Source organism: Epinephelus lanceolatus, chromosome 20, assembly GCF_041903045.1.
Source record: "Epinephelus lanceolatus isolate andai-2023 chromosome 20, ASM4190304v1, whole genome shotgun sequence".
NCBI lineage: Eukaryota > Metazoa > Chordata > Actinopteri > Perciformes > Serranidae > Epinephelus > Epinephelus lanceolatus.
Genome location: NC_135753.1, coordinates 16,462,436 through 16,489,895, shown reverse-complemented (window position 1 = coordinate 16,489,895; position 27,460 = coordinate 16,462,436). Strand labels below are relative to the sequence as shown.

Genomic DNA, 27,460 nt, shown 5'->3' with positions numbered 1-27,460 from the left:
TAACTATATAGAGTGAAAAGGAGGATTTCAGGCACTAATGCAAACACTGACTGATAGAGACAACAGTGTGGCATCGTTTCACAAAATGAAGCCATCTGCAAATAAAATGCTTAATTCTAAAAACACACAAATGCACAGAAAAAAAAAATCACTGAAAACATCCATTTCCTCTCGTTTGTCTCAAGTGCCTACAAGACTGCTTCCTTTTGGGCATTATCAGCGGAACAAATTACACTTGAACAAACTAGCACACTCTTCACAAATACTGGTCACACCCTTAACAAAACACTGCATCTAACTGCAAGTTCCCTTTTAAAATGGGTGATAAAACACTAAAATCACACAAAAGGGAACATTATAGAAAGCCTGACGATATCATTTTAAGGATGCAATAACTGGGTTGTTCTTGTGTCCTACCTTCCTTGTGAAACATGGGCTAATTGCAGAGTTTTTATAAAACATGGAACAAATAGACGGACATGAAAAAAAAAACCCACACCACTTCCTATTGTGTAACACTTCCTCTGATTCACTTCAGGTTTTAGGCTCCCTGCGCCCTCCTGTAAGAGCTTAGCAACACAGTTGACTCAGTCAGGCTCACATTTATGTCTTTTCATTCTGTGTGAACAAGAGTTGGAAAAGGCAATCAAATGTTTGTGATCGAAAAACACACACGTAGTTTCAGCCTGAAGTGAGACAAGAGTCGCCCCAGATTAAAGATTCAGTACAGTTTCTTTAAGCCACAAGTTCATTTCACAAGTTGCTCACAAGCCCTGAATGAGAGTACAAGCTCAGTAGACTGTGAGACCATTAGGTCCACGGCACTGCTCTCTGCGCCAGCCTGCATACAAATGCATGGTGTTGGTCATGCATGAATGTGATCAGACTTCAAACCCTGAAACTTTAAACCCACAGGGACTCCGAGAGCTGTGGGAGAGACGGTAACACGATTGAATAAGACAATGTGAAAAGGGCAGACTACAAAAGTAAAAGCAGGAAGTAGACTAGATGCTGAGGTAAAAGAATCTGAAAAACAACGACGTAACAGTCTTTGTTCTTTTGCCTCCTTGTGACAGAGGATTCCCTTCATGCAAACTGACCATGTCTTGCTTCTAATCCATTACAGCTGACATGACACAGGGGACATTCTGGGTGACATCTGCTGCAGGGCATCATGAGAGTCAGCTATGCATCATGCCTACAGCTGGGGGCCACAACATAAGGCCAAATCATCCCTTGAATGAGCACATGAGGTTAACGGGGTTACAGTACTGTGGAGCACCACATGAGGATTTCAGGAGACACAAAAGAAGGGACTTAATGTTTCTTTATGAAATTACCTCAATACACAAAAGCAAGATTACTAGAATGATGGAGTCAAAACAAGTAATGTGTGTTGTTTGTATGATTTCATGTTCTTCAAGCTGGAAAAGGTTGTAAAGTTGAAAAAGAGTAGAAATTTTAGCTTTTTAATTATTTTTTTATTTACTTTCTTTAAAATAAATTACATATCTTGTGGGGCTATCATAAAGTTGAATGGATATAATTTGGAATTTTTCCACTACTAGTCCCAATACCATACCTGAGTAGTGTTGTCACAATACTGAAATTTCTAACTTTGATTCAATACCTTCAAACATATGACAACTTTTCTCTTGCTGATTAGGTGCAGAGAACAGCAGACTGACTGCAGTAGCTGGTACCAGTGTATCAATAAAGTAGAAAATGAATGTTGAAAACGTTTAAAATCGATATGTATCATCTATTTTTGGCAACACTAGACTTTTGGTACCAATTCCAAAACTGTGTTTTTTTTAGAATCCGTACTTTTACTTTACTGAACAAAAGAAACCAAGATCCTCATTTTCTTTTGTCCAAACATAAATTACATAAGTTCATAACATTAAGAAAGAAAAAATTAAGAATACCAAACAAGATGCGTTTGTTTATGCCAACAAAACTAAGAGTTTACAGCCATGCTTTTCATGAGGCTGATCTTTGATGCTAACATCAGCATCAAGCAGCAAGTTCCCCCGGGGCTGAAAAATGAAGTCGATGCGAAAGTGCCATGTTAAAACATCCAACAGCAGCAATAAACATTTTTACAGCCTGGGACAAAAACAGTTTTGGTTTCTATATTTAATTTCCCCCTTTATGACAACTGTATGGTGGATGAATTTTTATATTTAATTTTTTTATATTTAACCCATTTACATTTTATTTAGGCTTAAAGTTATGCATAATTAAGGGCTGGGCCACTTGCGCTACAGTCTATGAGTAAGATCCACCCCTCACTCCTCCACAGCTCCACCCTCTTGTCCAAATATGGTCAATTCTGGCTCCAAAAACACCAAGATGGCAATAGCCAGATGCCCAACTTGAAGCTTTAAAACAGAAGTCCACAAACCAGTGGTTGACATCACGGTAGCTACGCCCATTATCTTAAACAGTCTATGGTCAGCATGCTGGATTTTGATGCTAATGTCAGTATGCTAACATGCTGATTGTTAGCTCTCCATCTCTGTAACAGTGAGAAACATATTGTCTGTAATTTCTTTCCAGGATCTTCAATCAGTTTATATGAAAGTGTCAAAGGAGGTGAATGTGACATTCAGAGTCTGAGCTTCAAACATGGATGTGGGAGTTACAATGGCGGGGGCTGGCACTAATGGTGCAAACAGTGCTAACAACAGCAACAGTGCTGACAGAGCAAACATTTTTTACTTTGGGGGGATCAGAGGGTGGGTGGGCCTTGTGCATCTGCAGCGATAGCCCTGCCATTGTGGGTCAGGACAACAGTTAAAGAGCACAGTGCAGAGCAGCGACCATTAGCTAGCCAGTGGGATACAGACACACAGGGACTCAAATGCACTAACATGCACTAACATGCACGTGCAGCCAGGCTGTCTACTGCATCAAAGAAGCTCAGATTACAACACACACAGGGGAAGTGTGACTTAATTCTCTGCTCAGGACGCCATTACTTCACAATATCTTTACATAGCAAATAGATTTACTGCCATATTAATGTTCTGAATGTTCCTTTAGCAACACTGTGTCAAATGACAAACATCACTACTGTGCTACTCATACCATTATTATGCTCTTTAGGTTTGTGGCCCAAACTGTTTTTAGGAATACTGTCATTTACCTCAGAGCTACTGTGGGAAAGACCCACATGATGAGATCATAAGGTGGCACTGTGTGTGTATATGTGTGTGTCCCTTCAAGCAACAATTAAATCCAGGGGAACCACTACAGCCCAGTTAACCCGCGTCACTGTGGGGGGTTCACTGTTTTGTGTCTCAATTACCGTGGAGACATCCACTCGTCACGTGAGGAGTCATTTATCCTCACAAAAACTTGAAAGAGGTCGTCTGAGTAAAGATCAAGTCATGGGAGCAGATGAGTAATGGCAGCAATTTAGGGGTGAAGAGAAATCTGAACTGCAATACCCTTAAAATTACACAACAAAACTTTGGTAAACTGCACACAGCATGGTCATGTTTACCAACACAACTAGTCTGATATTGCTTTATTCCCACAGCATCAGAGGCAATAAATCATCGCTGCTCAGTCAAGTTTTCTCTGATCTAACTTCCTGCTGCTTCAAAGACTTATTTCCTTGTTTTGCTTTGTCTTGAACGGTAGCTACGTACATAGCAAAACTGGATTTGTGAGTTTTGTGTACAAGAGCTGTTTTATGAGGCAGCAACATCTCAACAACAAAGCTCAGAGTGGCAAAGATATATTTTAATCTGTGCTTTCATATCTGGAGGTTGAAGCAGCAGTACGTCAACATGCCACAAACATTTGTTTGGTTTTAATTGACTCCACCACATGAAGGGGTCAATAAATGTGAGCCAACATGTGTGAGCCTGCTGTAGACCATGTGTGCTACTGACGAGTGCCGGGTCTGACTACAGAGCAGACCACTGAGGTAATCAATAGGATCTATATGTGGGACATGTCCATTTGTCACACACATACATAATACATGCTCACTTACCAGTTTATTTAGTCTAACCACACTGGTGTAAATGGGGTGGACAAAATATCAGAAACACCAGTTAAACAGCACCACGAACTACCATCTACAAAAGGGTCAAGGTAAGTTTATTGCAAGACTGTTGTATTTTGGATTAGTCTAAACTGGGTGTACTTCAATTGGCAGATGAGTTCAGTTCAGAACATCTTAAGGGATACACAACACTGACAATAGGATAGCATAGGTTAGAAAAAGACAACGATTTGGTGTAAAATACCAGGTTTTGGTGGCACAATCACAGCTGGAGAAACCGTTAATAAAAATAAATGCTTTTCGTGTGACTATCCTGGCAGGAAACACTGCAATATCTCAGTAAAAAAAAAAATGCTTACTGTGTCGAGTTGCTAAAAAATACCCACATTAGGCAGCTAAAAAGCTGCTTGAAACCCTTGAATCACAGGCGGGTTGCTACAAGGCCACCAGTTTGTTTGTTGGTGTCACACAGTGATCTGCAGCTTGGCAGGCATCTCACCTAGGCATCACATTATCCACCATCTTCCTGATGACATCTGCTCATAAACATTTAATCAGAATACATCACTTTAGAAACACTGGTAAGACATTTAGGAAAGGCACAAATGTAACATATTTGTGGACTACAAAAACATACAACGCCAAAATTCTCCTCTGACGACTGGGCAAATATTTCACCTTGCTTACAGTATCACTATTTATCACAATACATTGAATCACAACCCCTGTTTCATGATTTTTAAGATTTCTAGAACATTATTGTCATCATGCAAGCCTGACAAAATTGCAAAAGCATCATCCTCAAATGGTGCTTCTTATTAAATCTTCACATGTATTTACAAAAAATAGAAAAAGGCATGAATGTAAGGGATAATAAATATTCAACAATAAGAATCCAGCCACTATCATTTCAAAATACAAGCAACATTAAAGTATAAAAAATACGTATTTAAGTACAACTAATGAGTCTGCAAACATCAGCAGCAAAAAATCCAGTAAATAAACATATCTATACGTATGGTATCACACAGCCTTACCAGATACTGGAAACTGAAATCTAGTCTTACTCTTAAAGGAATAGTTAGTAGGACTTAGTGATATCTAGTGGTGGGAACTGCAGACTGCAACCAGCTGAAACTTCTCCCAGTTAGGATTCCTTCAGTGTTCATTGTTCAGGAGGTTTTTACTGTAAGCCTAATTATCCACAGAGGTGTCTTCCTCTCCGAAGCAAACAGACAAGGTGATGAAAACAGGTAAAAACACTGAATAAAGCAGTTTCATGTTGCAAATCAGTATTTTTCCGACCCTGTTCAGCATGCCCGCTCCATATACAGAGAGTAAAGAAAACATGTAAGAAAATCTTACGTTCAGGTGATTATACATACATATATATTCCATTTCTGCCAATATATTCCCCTAATCCTACACACTGGACCTTTAATGTAGGCTACACAGTTAGTAGATCAACTACTTTTTTTAAAGGAAACCAAACTGAAGCAAGTGACACTGGGATACAGTCTAAATTCAACAGGTCGTTGTGGTATATCAGTACCACTGAGTAAAACTTCCAATATAAGTTGCCATGACAACTTATATTCCCCTGTCTCTATTGGTGAGCCAGAGCTGAGGGGCTGAGGAGGGATATTATCGACTGAGTCTCTGAAGCCCACAGAGCACAGCCGAGCCTCTGTGGAAAATCATTTCATTAGGAGAAACCTCCACAGATCAGTTACACGGACCGGGAGATTCCCTAACCAAAATGTCACAACAGATGACTTGCTGAGGGCTCGTGCATCTCAGCTAGAGTCAAAACTGGTTTACACCATGTAATGCAATTACCATGCAAATATCTTAAATAATGCAATCTTTATTTCTATATCAACATTGAAATTGCTTCTCATTTTGTTCTGCAAAATAAAACCCCATATAAAGAGCCCTGTGTGCTGTATAGACAATATAAAATGAACATTTTTGGCTATTAGTAGGAAGTTCTCCTCCTTTGGTCCAGGTTTCTGCAGCTTTGACTATAAGAGCAATGTTCTCATGATAAAACAGAACAACATGCATCACTATGATATATATTATTAAATATGGAGCTAAAAATAAGTAGTCTTTTGACATTTTTTCATCCATCCTTTCCTAAATCTAGACAGTTTAATTAATGCACAGGCAGTTGGGGTAAAAAGTAGGACAGGTTTGTCTGACAGTCTTATCACCATGTGAGGGTGGAGGTTTGGTGCGGGGGCAGCAGGCATGGCAACAGTTTCATGCAAAAGCTGAATTTCTAACATGCTGATCTGCCATCTGTGGCAACACCCCTACTCTGTGTGTCCACTGACGTGTAGGCGGCCACATGAGGATCTCATGCCTGCCTGGTTTGACATAATAAAATCGTCATCATATTATTGTATTTTTGTAAGACAGCAGGACAATTGAAAAATTATTTAACTGCAGTCAAAAGAGAAAATCAACAGATCCTGATCTCCGATGTTTTCTCTGTAGATTTTCTCAGATCTGAGCCTGAGGGGTTTTTCTGTGCATGTGTGAAAGGTGTGGGGGTAGGGGCACACAGACCTTTATTTCCTTTTGAATGGGTTATTCATAACGTCATGTTGAGATCATCTATGCAAAGTCCACTTTGCTTTTGTATCACATTTACTCTGAAGATGCTGCTGCTGCATACGGTGAGCAACAAATGAAAGCATCCTGCTAGAGTCCTTTGGATGGACTGCCTACAGGACAAAAACAGAGACTGCTCTCTCTTCTCATTATATTCGAGCTCAGGGCTTCAGATAAGCCAACATCACAGGATGGAAGTGAGAAAGTTGAGAGGAATGCTCGAGCCTACCAGCACAGCCAGCGCTGCAGATCAGAAACTGGCACACATACTGACTCATACACATCAGAGACACACATCAAAAGTACATTACTCGCCACTGCCAAAGGCTGCAAACACAAATCACCACAGCTAGGACCTCAGCTGCTACAGACCATCTTTCTCTGCTTGTTTAACAGCAAAACAGTCGGCATGTGTTAATCAACAAACTATTAAATGAATCTCAGAGCAGCGGGGGCTCTTCATAAGGTTAATAAAAGCATGCAGTCATTTTTCAACTTTTAAAGTAGACGGTGACATCGTGTGTGATATCAGCTCTCCAATAATTCAGCTGTGTGCAGAAACACGCAGACCTACTTTAAAAAAGGGGGGCACAGTCAGCCTTTCCTACTGACTGACTCATACATGTCATCATTTCATGATCTGCTTATGGACAAGAGCAGACATGCAATAGCAATGGAAGGGGGAGTATGTGTACTCAAGAGGCGAATGAGATTACTCCTATAGCACAGATGTGTGGATGTATTAATTGTCAAATAGAACAATTCCAAAACACCAAACAAAGTACTGTAATTGTTAGTGAAGTGCCTCTAAAACCAACAATAGAAAGCACTGTACGAATTAAATGATGCTGAAGTCGCTAACTCTCCAGCATTAAGCCGTGTCATGATAATGGTGTTAGAGCAGAATGCTGAACAGGCATAATCAGTTAGAGGAAGTTAATCCAAATAACTGAACAAACAGTATTATGCCACAGAAAGGGGTCAATTCAGCTCCACTCTGCATGAAGCTCAGGCAGCAGCACCTGACCTCGCAATGCTGCCTGCAAGTGGAAACCTCCAGGGCTGAAAAATGAAGCCAACGCAGAAGTGCCAAAAACTGCTGGCTCCAAGACCGAGTATATCCTCATAGACCCCCATGTTAAAATGCAACTTTACAGCAGAAATAAACATTTACAGCCTGGTACAAAAAAGAAGTTCTGGTTTCTAATTTCTCCTTTCATGACAACTGTACGAGGGTGAAGTTTTATATAACTCAACTATTAAAAATATTATTAAGGCTTACAGTTATAATAATAATAATAATAATAATAATACATTTTATTTCTTAGGCACCTTTCTGTCACTCAAGGACATCTTATGCATAATTAAGGGCATGACTACTTTGACTAACAGGCGGGTGCCATCTGACAACAAGCTGCTACCATGGTGACTACACTGGTTGTGTGATGTTGCCATGCCGTGATCCCAGATTCAGAGTTAACTGTATTGTTTTGGTCGCCTAAAAAAGTTCAGCATTTGGTTGTTCCAAAAGGAGTTCAATGTACATTTTTTATATATAATGGTCTCAAGCCTGCTGTTATCACAGTTGAAGGTCCAGTGTGTAGGATTTACGGGGATATATTGGCAGAAATATCACAGAATAAGAATGTTTTCTTAAGTTTATAATCACCTGAAAATAAGAATGGTTGTGTTTTCATTACCTTAGAATGAGCAATTTATATCAACTCAGGAAGCAGGTCCTCGCCCACAGAGATCACCATGCTGCAGCGCCATGTTTCTGCAGTAGCCCAGAACAGAAAAACCAATACTGGCTCTAGATAGGGCCATTTACGCTATTGCGTTGGCTACTTTGGTAAGTAGTCCCTCTGTGATGAGTAGTGTCGGAAAAAACACTGATTTTTTAATGTAAAACTTCTTTACAAAGTATTTTTACCAGTTTAAATTCATCAATCACCAGGTCTGTTTGTTTTGGAGAGGAGGAGGCCTCTTGGAATAATTCGGCTCCCTGTTAAAATCTCCTGAATGTCTGGATCTTAAGTTAGCAGAGAAAAACAATCAGAGCATCGGACAAACACTGATGTGTAACGTGAAACTGCTTTATTCAGTGTTTTTACCAGTTTAACTCCTCGGGTCTATTTGGAGAGGAGAGGAAGAGACCTTTGTGGATAATTTGCCTCCCAGTAAAAACCTGCAAAACATCTGGATCAAGAAAAAGGTGAGCACACATTAGCAGGTGCTGGGTTCGCGGACCATCTGCGACATGCAGGACAGCGTAAGAGAAACACTGATTTGTACTGTGAAACTGGGTTATTCTGTGTTTTTACCTGTTTAAATCACCTGGTCCATTTGTTTGTTTGTTTGAAGAGGGCTTTGTGGATAATTTGGCTTCTGGTAAAAATCCCCTGAACAATAAACACTGAAAAAATTCTAACCTGGAGATGTTTCAGCTAGTTGCAGTCTGCAACCCTCACCACTAGATGCCACTAAATCCCCCTGAATCTTACACACTGCTCCCTAAACTATAGCTGTAAATGCATCATGCAAACTAAACTAAAAGCTAGCGTTAGGATTAGCCCCACCCTCTCTCCAACATATGGTCACTTCTCTAAAAAGGAAGATGGTGATGGCCAAAATGCCAAACTCAAGGCTTCAAGATGGGAGTCCACATACCAACGGGTGATGTCACTGTGGCTTCGCCCATTATTTTATACAGTCTATAGCTGCCTGTAGTGTGTGGAATACAGGCGGGGTAGACACAATAATGTTAACACTAACAATATGATTCAAACAGATTTCTAAATCAAATATAGTTGTGGTGGCGACTGTCTCAGAGAGGTGTTGGTTTAAGCCTGTGGTTGTTTTCTGAAGCTGCTGGTGATTGCATTTTACTACATTGCACAAGTGCTCATGCTTCTGTATCCTCCCACCATAGATCACAAAAACAAAAACAGCCTACGTAACCACTAAATAAAAAGAGGAAGTTACTGTAAGTGGTTCTTACACTCTCACTATGGCGAATACTTTTCCATTTTAAGACAAAAGGCGACATGCAGCTGATAGTATGAAAAGTATTTAAGTCTTTCAGTCACTGTATAGTAAACAAACGCACGTCTGCTGCCAGAAATGTCACAACAATACAGCACAACCACACAATGGTACATTAACTGTTGCAACAATGAGTCAACTAGATGAGACGTTTAGCATGAGTGGATCCACTTGCAGCCGGAAATACAATAAATAGTCTGACTGTCAGCAGGAGTCAACAGTGAAGCTCATACCAAGAATAACTGCAGTAACCCAACCTGCAGCCAGCAGCTCAGTGACACTGGGTGTGTTCAAAGGGGTCTGGACCCTTTGGCGACTTTGTGGCATTCCAGTGAAGCCAACAATTTATTCCTAATAACATAATATCCAAAAAATTTATTGAGATCTTAATCTCACCACTGTTTTCTTCTTTAATGTGTAGACAGTTTACAGAATAATAAACAAAATATTTCCTCTAAAATGATAAAATATAGATCAGTTTGTCTGAGCTGCTCTGCCCTGAAGGTCCTTGGGAGGACTCCTGGAAAAACGATTAATAATTCAAATTAACAACCATTACACTGACTCTGCCCTTCATCTTATCACCCCAGCTACAGTATGTACAGTTGTCCGAACTAGAAAATACATTTGCTTGAGAAAGTATGTGGAAAATCCTCTCACACGGGCTTCCTCAGGGGTTAACAGAGTTCATTACGTTAGCACAATGAGAGACTATTTTAATCATACTCGACACATCTCTGCCCCTATTGTTATTCAAGCGCCCATAATGCAAACACTGATGTAAAGCACTGACAAAAGTCTTATCTAATGTCAACAGTGTCCTTACATAGACAAAGACTGAGAGTCAAAAGCTGTATCACCAGATTACAGCCAGATTTTAACTAAACAGTAACACAAGCTAAATCCTATTTGGGAGGGCTGCTACTGTTTGCTTTGTATAATAATATTGCTGCATTATCCAATACGTGTCTCAGAATGGTTCATGACTTAGTGCACCTGCATGCCTCTACCTGAACTAAACCGGGGTTTATGAGGGACTATATTGTGCCAAATGAGCCTATTCCCATTTCATGCTTGTGCCACATGCCAAGGTTGTGAGAAAAAGCTCCACTTGGTTACCTAACACCAGATCTCACGTTCTTGTTGCAAGTGGTCCCCTCACTTTTGCAATCTTTGTAACTGCTGCTGCAACTTTTACAAACAAAATAAGGAAGAATCAGCCCTGCGATAACTGAGCTTTGAACTCCTTGATAATCACTCTGTCTATCTGTTCACACCACTGCAGACAGAGTATGAGACATGGCACAACAAGTTGTACCATGTCTGAAAAGTCGTACAACTGTGGCACAAGTCAGGTATTGTCATGTCTTTTCCAGCCCGCATTTACACATCTACACTGACTCAAACTATGAGAGCATACATTTGGGTCCATCTGTTAAAGAATATGGAGCAAGGTGACACATCCTTCTTGCAAAATGTACAGTGGCAGATATAGGGAGGACAAACTGCAAAAGAGGACAAGGCAAATAACCTGGAGGCATGTCATTTCACACAGCAAAACTGGGTTTGCCATGACAGACGGAGGCCTTTTTACACTGGCTGGCAGTAAACCCATCTTTCCTTACACAAATAAATGCAGCACATCATTTATAGCAGAGCACCTGCAGTATTTTCTCCACAAAACCATACACTTAACAGACATGCCTGTAAAGCTTGTTTATTTTTTGTGACATGAGGAGGTAACATATCTTTAAACTCTTGTATGAGTCTCCATACTCATGTCTAACTAGCCTGAGTGCAATGAAACTGGCCCAATTTACACAAACAGAGACCGTGAGAGTTCTGAGACAAAAGACGCTGCATCACAACCACAACAGAGTTTAACTTGCCCAATGCGCCATCAAATCCGGCTTTCTGGGACGTTTCACTTCCACTTTCAAGACCTTTGCAGAGACTGGGCGGAAAGGAAACGACATATACTTCCATCATGCTAGAGCCGAGTTATGCAGAAAACCAATGCAAAGAGAAAACTTTAAAGCGACCAACTCCACTTGGTGAAATACTTTCAGATGAACTAACAGTGACAGGTTTATCTGTATCTGTGGACTCTGGGAAGCTCCCAGAACACTGTAGTTAAGCACAAATCTGAAGGACATTTTCTTTAGCATTTCAATTTCATGCAATTTTATGCAACATTTCAAAAGGAAATATTGCACTTTTCCCACCTCTGTATTTGTTTGACAACTGTTGTTACTAGCTATTTTGCTGTTTGAGATTTTAATCTATCAATCTAACATGAGTATATGTAACCCGATGTGTTATTACATAGTGAATTAAACTATCCAACAGTATATAAAACAGTTCTTAAAACAATCTTAGTGCATCATTCATAATCATTATAATCCTATAATATAATAGTGTTATATTTTGCTAAGTCATGCAAGATTCTGAATTTAGGACTTCAGGAGTATTTCTATAATACAGCATTGCTATTTTTGCTTAAGTAAATGTCCTGATAAAACTTCTGTACTTTTTCTCATGCATGAAGTTGAATTCAGGACTTCAGGAGTATTTTTTCAAGAGTATTTCTACTTTTACTTAAATAAAAGACCTGATGGCACTTCTTCCACCACTGCCAACACCACAGTTTGGAAACCTGTGACAATTTTTCCAGTGATGCATTGATGAACATGTAAATCATCAAAGAAAAACCAGCTCTAACCAGCTGTCAGTGTGTGCATTTCCTTTAATGCAGCTTTAATGATGCATCACTTATTGCCTGTAAGCGAGCAGTCTTAATCCGAGCCATACGGTTAGTTGATAACTGAGCACATTAACTGTCTCCACAATGTAGACGAGGCCAAACACATGTGATAAACCTGGTAATATATGGGTCAAGCATGTAACATTCACTGCCTGTGGCCAAATAAAGGAAGAACCAAGCTAGCGGTGTCGCCTAACGTCTACCTTGAGACCGTTGTTCTGAAAAGGGGAAGTTAACGGGGCTTAAAGGGTGTAAGTTAAAAACACAAGCTCATATTCCCCACTGTTTGAATTTCACAGTAACTTCACGATACGTGGGGTTAATTTTCGCCGCAGACGTTAATGATTCATCATTAATTTTTGCCTCCGAGGAACAAAATTTAACACTTAAAACAAGCCGGGCTGAATGGCAACCGGTGGACGGTGAAAGCGGTTAGTTTAGGAGGCAGAAAAAGGCGAGATAAAGTGGTAATTAATTCAGTTTTTACCTTGATGCTCGTAGAGAAAACACTGGAGTCGACGTCTGGACACCACGCTAGAGAACCAGCGGTACGGGCTGAAAGAAGAAGAAAAGCGATTTGCTGTTGCTGTTTCCGGGTTAGTTATTGAGCGTCATTGTGGCCGTCAAACGAGAGGGGAGCTCGGTTTGTTGCACCTCTGAGCGCGGAGGGGAAAGCTGCACACCTTCCTCCCCTAACTGTACATAGACCCGCCCGGTCAGCGCAGACCCGCTGGCCTGTTTTAACAGTGATTTCCACCGGATTACAACTGACCCAGCCTATTAATATGTGTCACCCTGTGGTCTCGCCGTGGCCTTAATTAGCTCTCCTCACCTTTGGAAACCGGTCAGGTAGAACCGGCTGTCCGCTATTCATTCACTCTACCGACGTATCTTTGAGCAAGACGCTAAATTAAACCTCAAATAAGCTCTAGAGGGCGCTAATGAGCCGTCTGACCCTGCACTTTGACCCCTGAGTCACTTTAGAGATCAATTTGGATATATGTAATTCTTTAATATGAGGGTTTATCACTGTCAGGGTATTACTGGTGTTGTTTTAATGTAACTAACTAGCCTACATTAACTTACTTACATTTACTAAGTAGGTTGAATTAAGGGTGATTGGGACAGGACATCTTATCACTAATATAGGCTTGTGTAAGCATATCTATTGCACAGTGTATTTCATACTTTGATATAATTTAACATGCCCATTTTTATTTTTCTGTTCATTCCAATAAATTAAGACTACATGTAGATTTCTGTTGAACTTAAATTCTGACGTCCGTCTAATTCATACAATATGCAGCTGTCTTTTCTCTCTGCCACAACAACCCCCTCCCTCGCACATCCTCCCTTAATTCTGCCCCACCAAATTTCACTTAAGTAGTCAGGATTAGTAAAGGTTGGGTTAAGAGGGCAAGGCTTAGTGTTAGGTTTGGCTTGACACAAGATATGAACATATTAGATTTTAGAGAAGTAGTGCATCATAATCATGTTTCCATCAAAGGTTTGTACAATAAATTAGTGACAATTTTATGACTCTATGATTTAAACTAGCGAAAGCATTTTCGTGTTTTTGTGTTGTCATGTTGTTGTGTTTTTGCATTGTCACATCAGCCACCGTAGTTCTCCTGCATGCTCGGCACACGAGAGAAGTTTCAGTTCCACAACCTGTCCACCAGACGTCACTAAATCCTTCACACTGGACCTTTAATTAAAAGATCTTAATACTTTTTCTAGCCTGGTTCCAGACCATAGACCCCGCCCACTCAACTGAGTAGGCTTGCTCTGGGAGCTTCAGTCTGACACTCAGGCTATACTTTTTCACCACTGATGAACTTATAAAACAATAATAAAAATGAAACTGTTTTAGATTATTTGCTTTTGTGCATAAAATAGATTAAACTACTCAACAATATACGAAACTGTTAAAATCAGCCCAGACAAACTGCTTTTTTTTTTTTATTTTTTTAGCATTTTGAGAACTTTTACTTTTGAGACATTAAATACATTTTGCTGATAATATTGATTATAATAAGCAGTATCAACAAAATGTACTTAAAGTTACTATTTCCACTGCAGTACTTTTACTTGTAACAGAATATTTTTACAGTCTGGTATTGCTACTTTTACTTCTATAAAGGATCTGAATACTTCCGCCACTGATTATTGTCATTGGTAGATGGAACAATAACAGGGCTAAACAATAAATGAAAAGAGATGTTAATTAGGAAGTTACTTTGATTTACAAACACTCCTTCAAAAGTGGGTTACACTAGGCTGAGTGTCGATAAGGAAAATTTGTTAAATTACACTATATGTAGATTAATCTAATTTAAAATACTTAATTGTTTTTATTTGACCCCCTCCAGACTGTTTAAGCTTCAGCTCCAGTTCTGCTGTTCTGAAGGGACACGTCTTCAACTACTCTGGGAATGTCCCATGTTTCAGAACCATTGGATAAAGGTTCATGAATGTATAAAAAAACTTTACCCAGACTAACTTCAAGTACTGCCCGAGGCTGTATGTTCTCAGTGACCCACAAATGACATCTCACAGTGGAGGAGGGCTTATCTCAGACCAGTATAGTGGTGGGAAAGCAAATTATAATGACACACTGGAGGAACCAGGTGAGCCTTCTTTTAAGGAATGGTTCACAGAGTTGGCAAAAGTTGTATCATATGAACAAATCTCTTTCAGTTGTGAGGACAGGACGGAGAAATATGTGGCGAAGTGGAGAAGCTGGTGTGGATGTATCTTGTAGTGAATCAGACGGTGGTGATCCATTGCACACCTTCTGAGTGTCTCAGAACTTGTTTGGAAATCAGAGAAGATTGTATTGCATATTTATGTAGGAATGTGTGTGTGTATATATATATATATATATATATATAAAATATTATATATATATATATATATATATATATATATATATTAAAGATTTGCTTATGTATTTTTATATTATTATTATTTTATTTTGTTATTGTGTTTTTTCCCCCTCATGTTTATGTGCATATTTTTGATTTATTAACACTCAGTGACACTGTTTATGTTTATGCAAACGTTCAATAAAATATTAATGATGAAAAAAATTACAGTGTTGCAGGGAATTGTTTTTGGTTAAATACAATATAGTCTAATTAAAAGCATGATAGGAACTAAAAAAAAAAAAAAAACACACACAAAAATGCAGGGTGAAAAATCTGTTGTCTCTTTGAACTGACCCATAATTGTTCACCGAAAGAAGGATTCAAAGTTTATATGCAAACATATGTTTGTAATTTTAATTTGGAGTTGTAGAAGATGAAATGAGACATTTATTAGAGGGCTTTCACCTCTGTAGAGACTGTAGTTTTTGTCTGTTTGCACCATCTGTGATGGCAGATTTATCTTTATTAAGCTCCTCATTTTCTTATTTTATATGCACGAGCACACATTTGAACCTCTACAGTCAGCAGTCTCTTTAATATTTCCCTGTAGTAGTTCAGTGCTTTAATGCGTCATAGTTCCTTTGATACATAGGCAGAGGTTACTTATTAGACTCTTCAAAGTCGGCCACCTCTGAATGGCACACCTGGTTGTATTTTGAGGTCATTAACTGATCCGTAGTGGAGAGCTTTGAAGGACTGTACCTGCCTGTTGCTGCAATGATGAAAGATAATTTAATCCTTCTCACTGTAGTTCACATAAAACAATAATCTAATTTTCTCATTGCAGTACACACACAAAAACAAATTGCAAGCATTTTTTAGCTTTCCAGCATTTTATTTTTTTGGTGTTCAAGCTACTTTGATACTGAACAGCATCCACACAGGCATCAGCCACCAATTAAGCTTAATTGAGCAGCACTCCTGTGTTTAATCAAGAGTCTTGTGAGGCCAGGTGGAGCTTATAAAGTCAGGCCTTAGAGGCTGGCCACATTCATTTTACAAAAGAACCTGGAAGCGTGAACGTGGTCATTTCATCTCAGAAGCCTACAGTCAAATTGTTTGGTTCGCAAACCCACCTTCAACCATGGGAAAAGAGAAGACTCATGTTAATGTGGTGATTATCGGTCACGTCGACAGTGGCAAGTCGACCACCACCGGCCACCTCCTCTACAAGTGTGGGGGCATCGACCAGAGGAGACTGGAGAAGTTTGAGAAAGCTGCAGCACAGGTGAGGAAGGGAGAAAGCTGCTGCTTCAAACTGTTTAAAACATGTTACAAGATTTGTTTTATGTTCTCTGGCAGATGGGGAAGAGTTCCTTCAAATTTGCCTGGGTGCTGGACAAGCTGAAAGCTGAGCGGGAGCGAGGAATCACCATTGACATATCTCTGCTGAAATTCAACACTCAAAAATACACCATGACAATAATTGATGCTCCTGGCCACCGTGACTTCATCAAAAATATGATAACAGGGACTTCACAGGTAAGCAGCATAAAGTGCATATTAATTGTATACTTAAGTGTTTTTGGTTTTTTATACCTATACCATAAATGTAATTTCAGGCTGATGTCGCCCTCCTGGTGGTCTCTGCAGCTAAAGGAGAATATGAGGCTGGTGTGTCTAGAAGTGGTCAGACCAGAGAGCACGCCCTGCTGGCCTACACTCTGGGTGTCAAGCAGATCATCGTCTGTTTGAACAAGATGGATCTGACTGAACCGCCTTACAGCCAGAAACGCTTTGACGAAGTGGTGCGAGGCGTGAGTGGCTTCCTCAAGAAGATTGGCTACGACCCCACGACTGTGCCTTTTGTTCCCATCTCTGGCTGGACTGGGGAGAACATGATCACTGCAACTCAGAAGGTAACTATGGTTTTAAATTTAGAATATCTGCAAAGGACATGCAACACATTGAACTAAAGTAATGTCTCCACAGATGCCCTGGTTCCAAGGCTGGAAATCCAGACGAAAGGAGGGGAGTGCAAGTGGGAAAACTCTTCTAGAGGTCCTGGACTCCATTCAACCACCAGTGCGCACCATCAACAAGCCCCTTCGATTACCTCTGCAAGATGTCTACAAAATTGGGGGTTAGAAATGCTCAACCTTAATTTTAATGTAATTTTTAAGTTGCCTTGACTCTGTTTCCAAGCTTGTGAGCTTAATTGATGAGCTCCATTAAGACAATGAGATGCAGGTGCAGCAGAGGGAGCAGAGTAGGGGAAGAAAAGCAATGTCACAATGTTTGTTGGCTGATAAAATGGCTTTAAACTTTAATTTTAACACCTGGAGTTGACTTAAAATGCTTGTTTTTTCATCCTCTCAGGAGTTGGGACTGTGCCAGTAGGTAAGATTGAAACTGGCGTCCTCAAACCTGGCATGACCCTCCTGTTCTCCCCCGCCAAGATCACCGCTGAGGTGAAGTCCATTGAGATGCACCACCAGGGGCTGCAGGCCGCTCTGCCAGGACACAATGTTGGCTTCAACATTAAGAACGTGGCTGTCAAGAACCTGCGGCGTGGGGATGTGGCTGGCAACGCTCAGCAGGATCCTCCATCAGATGTCAGCAGCTTTGAAGCTCAGGTGGGTTCAATGGTGTTAAAATGTTTACTTAATGTGTAGTGGCCCTCCCTGTGCTGACATTTTGTTTCTGTCCTCAGGTGATCATCTTGAACCATCCAGGGAAGATAAAAACAGGCTACTCTCCTGTCCTGGACTGCCACACCACCCATGTGACCTGTCGCTTTGCCGAGCTGAAGGAGAAGCTTGACCGGCGCACGGGAAACAAAGTGGAGGACCACCCGCAGATACTGATGTCTGGAGACGCTGCTACAGTCAAACTGGTTCCCATCAAGCCCATGTGTGTGGAGAGCTTCTTCACATACCCTCCCTTAGGTACATAAATCCACTTCAGTCTTAATGTAAAATAAATGTCACCCATGTTCCGCAGTGTTTAACAACTCATTGTTTTTCTCCTCAGGTCGCTTTGCAGCAAGAGACCTGAAGCAGACAGTCGCTGTGGGTGTCATCAAGTCAGTGGAGAAGGACAAAGGGTCAAAACCTCTCCACAAAGCCCAAGTGTGTAAATAATTTGTTTTTGGTTACCAGTACATTCTGGTATGGATGCTTTGAACAGTTTTATTTGGTAAAACACAATTTGTGTTGTGACACAAAGTATTTATGTTGTCTTAAAAGTGATGTATTCCTGTGTTAATGTTAAATCCAAAAGAAGTTGTAGAGTTGGATGGTATACTTTGGTTTATGTGAATTGTTGACCCAACAAAATAAAGAATTATTTGGAGATGAACTTTTGTCTTTAATGTTCTTTACTGTTAATGTAGAAACAAATACTTTGTCTTTTTTGCACAGCAAGGTGTGTAAAAGAATTTGAAACTACAGTAGTCAGCCTTTACCATGGTTTTTCCTCCTTATAGGAACAGTTAGCTATTTCTAGAAATACAAAAGTGTGCCACTTATACCTGTAGGGTTAAATGTAAAGCTGCTGCTAGGTAAATGGCAAATCTGAGCAGTTGCCAAGCAACCAGCAGAGACTTCAGGCAGTAAGTCCTCACACAAAACTTTTACACTATGGGGGTGTCGGTGGCTTGGTGGTAGAGCAGGCGCAGCGGCCTGAGTTCAAATCCAGCCTGTGGCCCTTTTGCTGCATGTCACTCCCTCTCTTTCCCCCTTTCACACTTGTCTGTCCTATCAATTAAAGGCTTAAAATGCCGAAAAAATATCTTAAAAAAAAAAACAAACTTTCACACTGGTTTGTTACGGGTTAAAACAAACATGTTGGTGAGCTTTTACTCTTATTACAACTGGTCAGAGCTTTGTGCTAAGCTAATGGCGGCTAGCTGTGGCCTTAGCTGAATCAGATGCATACGGTGGCAAAAGTATTAAAATTTCCCACAGGCTACATGGTGTTGAAACACCATAGTATGAAATGACTCCCTGGGTGTTTCTCAAAGTCAAGGACAGATCCTTAAATGGCTGAATTATAAGGATGTCATGAAGTCCCACCTTAGGACCGTTCCAGTGTCAAGGATCCTTCAAATTTCTACTGGGGACTGAACCCTTAAGACAGTTTTCAGGGTTGCATGTGTGTATCCTCAGCTGATAGAAAGTACCCACAATTCTTTGTGTACAATTTGCTGGACGTAAAGGTGGGGCTGCTTCAGTGTCAGCTTGGTAGGATTTAGATACATGTCATTTATTTGGGATAATATCTGCAGGAGTGTTTATTATAAAAGCATGAAAAAAATATTGACAGAAACCTCATTTTCCAATGTGTCCACTGCCAAATGAGATTTTTTAAAATGTGATTTAGATAAAACCAGTTTTTGAATTCATCAGTCACAGCAGGGATGGAGTGCTAAGTGGCTAAGGTCATGTTTTGTTTTGTTTTTTACACATGGTAGCAGAATTCTAAAACTACTTTTTACAAGGGTTTAATCTAGCCTACCTGTTAGTTTGTTTTGTTTTTAAGCATAATCTAGAAATAGGCTATATTCTCACTTAAAGTCACATGACTCTGAAAATACTGCTTACATTTGTTCAAATAGTACGACATTAGAGTGCCAAAATTATCACAGTTCCCTTGAACCCCCTCTGTCCCCGGAGGGTTAATGACGCTCTCCTGGGGGCACGCGCGTGAGTTCATCGAATGTTAGGACAGACTCTTTCCTTGCCTCTGTAGGATCCTTCCTTGGAAGGACTTGTCCTACCAAGGAAGGATCCTTGACTTTGAGAAACACCACCTGATAAGTAAATGACCTGCAAGTAATGGCAACAAAATGACAATTGATGTAATAATAAGCAGTACTTCCTGTTATAATTGTTTGAAGTTACTCACTTTTGGGTAGTCTATAACGATAAATTTAATGTTTGTCCCAACTGTATGCATACTCCATGCAACAGTACAGACTTTGGAAGGGCAGCTGCAATACGTACTAGAAGTTAAAAAAAAAAAAAAAAGAAGAAGAAAAAGTTATATATCTATAATGAAGTATAGAATGTAAAGCGGCATAAAACTGCTTCAAAATTGTACTCAACTACAATCCACCATTGCATGACCCTGGTTGCATTGAACAGACAGATATAAGAGTGGTATTGATTTTCTCTCTAGAATGCAAATAAGCATATTTCCCAAAACATCTACCATGTCTTTCTCTTGAGTCCAACGGTAACTTCAATAAGCTGCTTAAAAATGCACTTTGCCTCTCATACCAGAGACTGAATTCCAAAGGGAGGCACAAACAGATCTTAACACCACATGGAATAATGGCTATAAAGCAACAGAGCAGGCTCGGAGTTGAAGTACAGCACTTTTAATGATACAATGGGTTGATGGGTTTGTTCCTTAACATGGGTAAAACTGCAAGTCAGTGAGGACTGGGTGAAAATACATCGGCTCTCCAGCCTTTTACAAAGTCCACCGTGCTTCTAAAAGACATCTCTGCTTCACAGGCAAACCTGGAAACGCATCGGATCCAGTAACATGGAATGATATTACATGACTCAAACTTAAAAATTTCAAGCTCATGAGGTTTTTTTTTTTTGTTTTTGTTTTTTTAAACAAGACACTGAATTGTGAACACAGGTTGAAATTTCTAGCCTGTCAGAAAATCAAGTTATTGCTAAGATGTCCTCTTGAGTTTCCCGCACTTGTCATTAATAGTGGCTTTAACAACAGGATACCTCTTTTTGTGTAGTCCTGCTCAATAGTGGCTCTTCAAACCCTGAGGTGAGCGTCCTTGAACGCAGCACTCCACTCAATTCCAGTCATTGTTACACCATGCACAGAAAAGGTCAAAGGACTGTGGAGATGGCGTCGAGTTCACACACAGAGCATACACACAGTGAACAGTGTAACAAGGAGTAAATTAGTGACCTACAGTGAACCACAGGCTTTGATATTCCACCACACAGTAGCAGCAGGTTTCTATACTGTAAAACAACCATAATACGTGTACACACAAAGCAAGCAAGAACAAGGAGTACATTTAATGTTTTCAGCTCGGGGGAAGATCAGTGGGAGACTCCAGCCTCTTCAGTCAATTATGGTGGTAAACAGGGATGCAAGACACAAAGAGTGACATGACCTATTTCACATTCCTTTTCATGTTTGTCCTTTTTCCAGAAATATAAGCTGATAATTTCATGAGGGCCAGTAAAATCAATACAGATAAAATTCAAAGTCTACCGCCCTGATGCTTAATCTGACAGGTAGAGAGAGCAATGGTACATGTTTTGTACAATAAAACATGTATATACACTCACACACAAATATATATATTTACATACATATATACACAGTAACAGCATAAACATAGACTTTAGGTAAGTGCTAGGGTTTGAGAGTGGCTTCGTCTGAGCCGTGCTATAGGGTTAAGATAATACTGGTAAAGGAAGAATACACACATTCTTTGTACAGCATGGATGAGGCATCCATGGCTAGATGAGCCTTCTTGGGTTTCTTCTTCGTTGTTGATTTGTTGTTTTTTTTTTCTTTAGGACACTTGTCGTGTGACAAGAGGTGTTATGATAGCTATTTACAGGACCTCCCAATTTAGGGAGAGGTGTAGTGCAAGTCTCTCTGGCTGTCAGTCACTCAGGATGTGCACAAAAGACATGGGGAACACCCCTTTTCTGTCTGGATCTCCTTCAATGTGCCCGATCTGGAAGTATAAAGAGAGCATGTGTGAAAAACAGTAAGAAGGTATTCAGTGTTTGGTTTTGTTCCCTTGACACGGTTCAAAGAGGACTGTGAAGTGCTAGAAAGAAAGTGGAGGAACATGGAGTAGTATTGAAGCTGGACTCACCCACCACTCCTGGTCCTCTTCTCCTGTAACTATAATCACTTCTCCTTCAACAAAAGTCAGTTCGTCGTCATTGTCAGCCTGGCAGTCATAGATCGTCTTCACTCGTCGGGCTTTGCTTTTCCCCTGGACATGTAAATAACAAAACTGTTATTATAAGTCTTATTTCTATTCAATGGTCAAGCTCATTTTAAGCAAACTTCTTAAGTCTCGCAAAAAAGAAAAGCAAATTACGCCAGGTTCACACTGGTGCACTGATTGCTTCCTTTCAGCGCCCATGTTACAGTGCAGCCCCACTGGCCCTGTCTGCCCAGCCCTGCCGGTTTCAGCTTTTTAAATCGTGGCGCCCTTTTGTTGCACCGCCAGCTTGGTCCGCATCGCAGGTATTCCAGCGTGCTTTGTGCAGCAAATCAGTCGATTCCGATACACAATGAATGGGAGCAAATTTCTAATCCGGTATAGTGGGGCTGCACTGTTAATCAGTTGGGCTGTTCACACAGGACATGCCAGGGCCCCAAACCGATCTCTGTGGCTGACTTGCAGTCTGCAGTAATAGTTTTGCCATCTGGACTATTTTTTCTGCAAGCAAATCTGGCAATAAACCCACACTGATAATCTATCGTGAACAATATAAAGGATAAATTAGATATGATATAAGTGATCTGATTATGATAAATGATAAAATATGCACTGACATATTGGGGCACTTCTGCGTCAGTGCGAACATGCTGTTAGATGCTTTTCAGTCAAGTGGTTTAGAGCAAATTAATTTGGCTCCATAAGGTGGAGTTTGGTCAGAAGTTGGCGTTATAGTCTAAGCTTTACACATGGCTGTAATCCCCCAGTAAATGGAGTACAGGAAGTAGAGGCTGCATACTGGACACAAAATGAATCACCTTTGCCATCAAACCCATCTATAAGGAAATAATGAAGAGAGGTCTTCAGGAATTTGTTTCAATTGGGCAAGTTTTACGTAATTGTTCTTTCATGTCAGCTAGTACTGGCCTTGTTTCATGCTGTCCGAAGAGAAGACAAAGGCAAATTAATGCATTGATTCTAATGCACGAATGAAAAGCAGACAGCAGAAACAGCTGATCAGTCATGTGAGTTGTCAATGTTCTCTACATCAGAACTTATTTGGCAAAGGCTTTTCCATATCCCATTTAGAGCATCAATATTTTTTTGACAAAGGCAAAAACCACCTCAAGCAAGCGTAAAAATGTTTTTGTGTCATTGCGGAAGTTAATGTGATCCTTCATGAAGTGTATAAAAATACTTTTATGGAACGCGGCTGTAGTTTTTTTTTTTTAACTTTATTTTAGCATTTAGCAGCTAAGGTATCCAAAAATCATAAATTGTTGGTCAGGCTGTAATTTATATTTATTTATAAATTACTTTTATAAAATTGCCCAGAAAAAAGACTGATGTGTAGTGCTGGGTATTGGTACTTGGTACCTTAGGTGTCACCCAAACAGACCCAGTGCCAAGAGCTAATGGAACTTCTCCAGTCAAACCATACCTTCATGCTGTTTGTACCCATATCTAGAAAAAAATGTGTATTTGTATGGTTTTGCTTGCAACCAGTCACAGCAAGCATTCTTTGATTTAATGTAACGTGTGATTGGCCCACGATCACAGCAACTACAACCAGAGCTGCCAGTTCAGTGTGCTGAGATGCCACCAAATAAGTGGTGGTGGTATTTTACAGAGATTAATGCTATCATTTAGACATTGGGTGTTGAATGAAGCATAAAAAATATATCCATAGATTTACTCTACCAATATGGAAAGAGTAGTAGTTTAGTAGCTTTGAAGAAAGAGAAGCATGTTCATACCGTGTTGATCTTCCTCGGGAGGGGTATTGGTGTCTCTGCAGTCCCTGTTGGTGTCCCATTGGTGTCTTCAGCAGCTTGTTGGGTGGGAGTACCTATATTTGCTTGCTGATTAGGTGACGGTGAGTCTTGAGGCTGAGGCTGAGACTGAGGCTGAGGCTGCGGTTGAGGCTGAGGCTGCGTCTGAGGTTGAGGCTGAGTTTGAGGTGGAGGTGGGGGTTGCGTTTGAGGCCTTTGCACCTCTCCGGGAGGCGGCCTGGGAGCGGACTCAGCTGTTCCAGGTTTCGGGGGGATGTCTGCGAGATGAGGCTTGGGAGGCAGGTCTTTGAGCTGGGGTTTGGGCGGGAGGTCTCCCAGCTGAGGTTTAGGAGGAAGGTCCGAGAGCTGTGGCTTCGGAGGAAGTTCTCCAGGTTTAGGAGGAAGTTCAGACGGCTGCGGTTTGGGGGGCAGGTCTCCCAGCTGAGGCCTGTCTGCCAGTGGAGCCTTCTGTGGAGTGTCGGTTGCTGGCGGGGACTTCTGGAAGACCTCTGGAGGCTGGCTGGACTTATCCATAGACGGGTGGTGTATGGTGTCAATCTTCCGCAATGCCACTGGAGAGTGAAGCATACAGTTACTCATGGTGACCCTAGTTTCCCATGTTTTTGTATCTGAGTGACTGATGGGAACAACAATTATTGAAACTGGTCCAGTATTAATCAACAGGACTGCAGCGGGCCGCAATGAAACAGGCTGCAAGGTCACCACTGGGACCATGTACGCACTGTCAATGTATGTCCACTGACTGACGACATTATGATCATTCTCATAATGTCGTCAAACACTTAGAATAATAATCTGGACATGTCAGTGGCAAAAACTAGGACTTTTAGTGGTTACGCTCACTCAATACTGAACCAATTTCATTTTTGTCTTTCCCATTAGTCACTTAGTAACAAAAACGCAGGGAAAATAGGGTCCAGGTTGAGAAATACCTATGTTATTAACATCTTACATTTAAAAACTAAAATTACACCGACAACTGGACCAGGACTTTACCTTTCTGAGGTAGTTTGGGAAGAACCCTTGGACCAAGTGTAGACTTTGTGTTGCTTGAAGTAGTGCTGGGAAAAGATTTTAGTTAAAGTTAAATAAAAAACAGTATCTAAGATGACGCATACACCTCATAACTTGGACTACATGTTATTACAGCGAGTGATGCAATTAATTTCAGGCCAATTAAGCCTAGAACCTTCTTTACCTTTGCTGCTGAGGAATTCCTTCAAACTTGTTAGAAACAGGAGACATCTTGCTGACAGGAGGAGGGGTGGAGTCGCTTCCTAAAACATTGACATTGATGATGACACAAGATTATTCAATACCATCACGGAGAACTCATCAAGAGATTAATTTAATAAAAATGTGGAGATAAATTAACATGCTATGATGGTTTAAAAAAAACAATGAGGGAGGCGTCATCTGGCTGAGCTTTCCATGAGCCCGTGTTATTTTGGAGGTTGTGCAATTAAGTGTCATCATTTAATTAGTGGTTGGGTGTTACTGTATGGGTGACACAGAATGCACAAAACACCACAGAGGACAAATGATAAAAGCAGAACAGTAATAATATCCCCATTGTACACATAAGAGATAAGAGATTGCAGGTAAGATGACTGAGGTGTCTTCTTTTGTCTCCAAGTGGTGGTTACAAGACAACTTTTCTTTTTATTGTAGCTCAACCAGAGTTAAAAAAAATTATTTCATTCCTCTGAAATATTGTTTTTCCGAGTCAAACTCATGTCTCATGTCTCTTTGTGCAGTTTGACAGTATGTTTATTGGTGAACTGAGCTTTACTTGTGAATGTTTATTGGATAAAAGCAGTAAATTGTATCCCCCCTGACAGTGCGTTCATATTGAAGTGATCGTAATTGTCAGTTCCCCACACATAAATGGTGTCCATGTTAACATCCACATTCTGACTTGGATGCTCATCATTCAAGGTAATTAAAACAAGAAGATGAAGTGCAGTATATTTAATGGTCACATGACCATCTATCATATATGACTTGGATGTAGCGCCAAGCTAAGACTTAAATACTTTGAAAACATGATAAATAAATAAATATATAATGTGGAAAAACATCTTTATAGGCACATAAAAGATCCTGAGAATTTAACCACAGATGTGGACTTAGAAAATAAATTAATACCATGTGGAGTGTAAGTTTATAAGTTTGATATAATCTAATAAAACATTTTAAAGATGTATGAATCGTTAGATGTAGTTTGGTAAAAACACCCGGTGGTCTTTGGAGAAGTTTGGTTGCATATGTTTCTACTTTGAGAGGAGCACATACCGAGATCTGAAAGGACAATTAGTTATGGATTGACAGAAAATTAATCAGCAACCATTTTGATAATCAGTTAAAAAAAATGCCAACAATTTTCTAGTACTATCTTTTCAAGTGCGAGGATCTGCTACTTTTAAACCTTGTATTTGGACTTTAAATAAGTGTAAACAAAAAAATACCAGATTAATCCATAAAAGAAATAGTTGGAGGCCTACACATATCCATGTAATGAAGCAGACTACCATTTAATATACTTTTAAATTGCACAAAGAGACATAAAAAGGCATCCACTTGTATGATTGTAAATCAAAAACCCTTAAACCTTCAAGAAATATCTTAACATTTGATAAACTAGTCTTTACTCAAAGTCCTCTTACATGCTTTTTCTGGACCTGATAAAGAACTTTAAAATAACCCTGCACTTTTGAAAGATGCTAATATCGAACTTCAGGCTGGAGTCAAGTGAAACCAGCTTTACACTTTAGACATGTTCTTGTGTCTCACCCCCAGTCAAGCCCCCTTTACTGTGTGGACTGTGAGAGAGCGGGCTGGGTGGGTCAGACAGGGTGCGTTTGTGTCCAGGAGGTGGGGGCGGAGGTCTCTTCTTGGACAGGGTGGAGCTGCCTCCTGGTGTGAGTGTAGAGGGAGGGCCAGATGGGGGAGGAGCTGGAGGAGCGATACATAAAACACATGAGGTGATGTGGCCCCCCAAAAAAGTCATTGTTGTTAACCCCTAAAAACCCAGAGAAGGTAGAGGAGAGGATAACGAAGCATGGAGAGGAGAAGAGGAGGTGAAAATATGAAAAAGGACTTTGGAAGTTTTTATAGGACGAAATGAGGAGACACATTAATGCAAGTACAACAAAATACTGTCCGAACAAATATATAACAGAAATGTCTTGACGGGAATGCAAAATGATGAGAAGGAATACTATGATTTGGGGTGTGGGCACATTTTTGGTCTCGCTCTACTGTGAGAATCAGACTGAATACACCTGTTTGTGTCTAATGGGACTCCGACGCACTCGCTGGTCACTAGTACAGAGAAAATTAGGGCGAAAGCAGCTAATAGAGAGCTCAGCCAGAGAGGAATCAGCTGTGGTTAAG

At 40.3% G+C, this 27,460-nt stretch overlaps 3 protein-coding genes across 6 annotated transcripts in view; 1 reads left to right on the top strand and 2 right to left on the bottom strand.

Annotated features, from left to right (window-relative positions):
* fam49bb (family with sequence similarity 49 member Bb) overlaps positions 1–13,071 on the bottom strand; it is a 46,612-nt gene extending 33,541 nt beyond the window's left edge. The window contains exon 1 of the mRNA XM_033639347.2: positions 12,937–13,071. The gene's annotated coding sequence lies outside the window, so the exon portion shown is untranslated. The remainder of the gene's footprint in view (positions 1–12,936) is intronic.
* A 3,289-nt stretch (positions 13,072–16,360) lies between these two features.
* On the top strand, positions 16,361–18,679 carry eef1a1l3 (eukaryotic translation elongation factor 1 alpha 1, like 3). The gene is made up of 7 exons (XM_033638106.2): positions 16,361–16,607; positions 16,682–16,861; positions 16,942–17,238; positions 17,312–17,462; positions 17,699–17,955; positions 18,033–18,267; positions 18,353–18,679. Exons 1-7 carry the CDS (start codon positions 16,464–16,466, stop codon positions 18,460–18,462), a joined length of 1,374 nt encoding a protein of 457 aa, XP_033493997.2. The 5' UTR covers positions 16,361–16,463; the 3' UTR covers positions 18,463–18,679.
* Positions 18,680–20,686: 2,007 nt separating this feature from the next.
* Positions 20,687–27,460, bottom strand: part of asap1b (ArfGAP with SH3 domain, ankyrin repeat and PH domain 1b) — an 86,729-nt gene continuing 79,955 nt past the window's right edge. For 2 of the 4 annotated variants that reach the window (XM_078162441.1, XM_033638398.2), the window contains 5 exons: positions 25,263–25,341; positions 25,061–25,125; positions 24,029–24,615; positions 22,197–22,319; positions 20,687–22,052 (listed from right to left, as the gene is read on the bottom strand). In XM_078162441.1, coding sequence (XP_078018567.1) covers positions 21,978–22,052; positions 22,197–22,319; positions 24,029–24,615; positions 25,061–25,125; positions 25,263–25,341 — 929 coding nt within the window. In that variant the 3' untranslated portion in view covers positions 20,687–21,977. Of the gene's footprint in view, positions 22,053–22,196; positions 22,320–24,028; positions 24,616–25,060; positions 25,126–25,262; positions 25,342–26,857; positions 27,020–27,460 lie in introns of all 4 variants that reach the window. The other 2 variants (XM_033638395.2, XM_078162443.1) reach the window with 2 other exon arrangements.